At 57.5% G+C, this 464-nt stretch overlaps 1 protein-coding gene across 1 annotated transcript in view; it reads left to right on the top strand.

The window, feature by feature from the left end:
• Positions 1-464, top strand: part of LOC119592472 (5-hydroxytryptamine receptor 2C-like) — a gene marked incomplete at its 5' end in the record, with an annotated part of 40,641 nt that overhangs the window by 9,391 nt on the left and 30,786 nt on the right. The window contains 1 exon segment of the mRNA XM_037941300.1: positions 62-241. Coding sequence (XP_037797228.1) covers positions 62-241 — 180 coding nt within the window.

Raw genomic sequence — 464 nt, forward strand, 5'->3', positions numbered from 1 at the left:
CAAAACCGCACACCCACAATCATCATCCTCCCCCCCTCTCATCTCGCCTTTCCTCCCTCAGTTGTGCGTGATCGCGGTGGTGCTTTCGTGGGCGGTTGTGGTCGGGATCCACGCCGGGCTATACGTTCCCTCGCCGCAGTTCTACTTCAACTACCTCGGGAGTCAATCCTGCGAACCCTTCCACACGGTCAACTCCAAGATCATCATCGTCGCCTGCGCTGTGTACTTCCCCACGACTATGGTGAGGCGTGGGTGGGAGTGGGGAGGGGTAGGGAGGGATGGGGAGGGGTAGGGAGGTGGGTGGGAGGGGTAGGGAGGGAGTGGGAATGAGTAGGAAGGGTGGGTAAGGAGTGGGAGGGGGGAGGGATGGGGAATTTTTTGTTTGTTTCTTTTAGAAGGGGTTGTTTGTGGCTGTGTGATTGCTGTGTGCATGTGGATGTATGTGTTCCTCCGCGAGGTTTAGA

Source organism: Penaeus monodon, chromosome 30 (genome assembly GCF_015228065.2).
Source record: "Penaeus monodon isolate SGIC_2016 chromosome 30, NSTDA_Pmon_1, whole genome shotgun sequence".
Taxonomy (NCBI): domain Eukaryota; kingdom Metazoa; phylum Arthropoda; class Malacostraca; order Decapoda; family Penaeidae; genus Penaeus; species Penaeus monodon.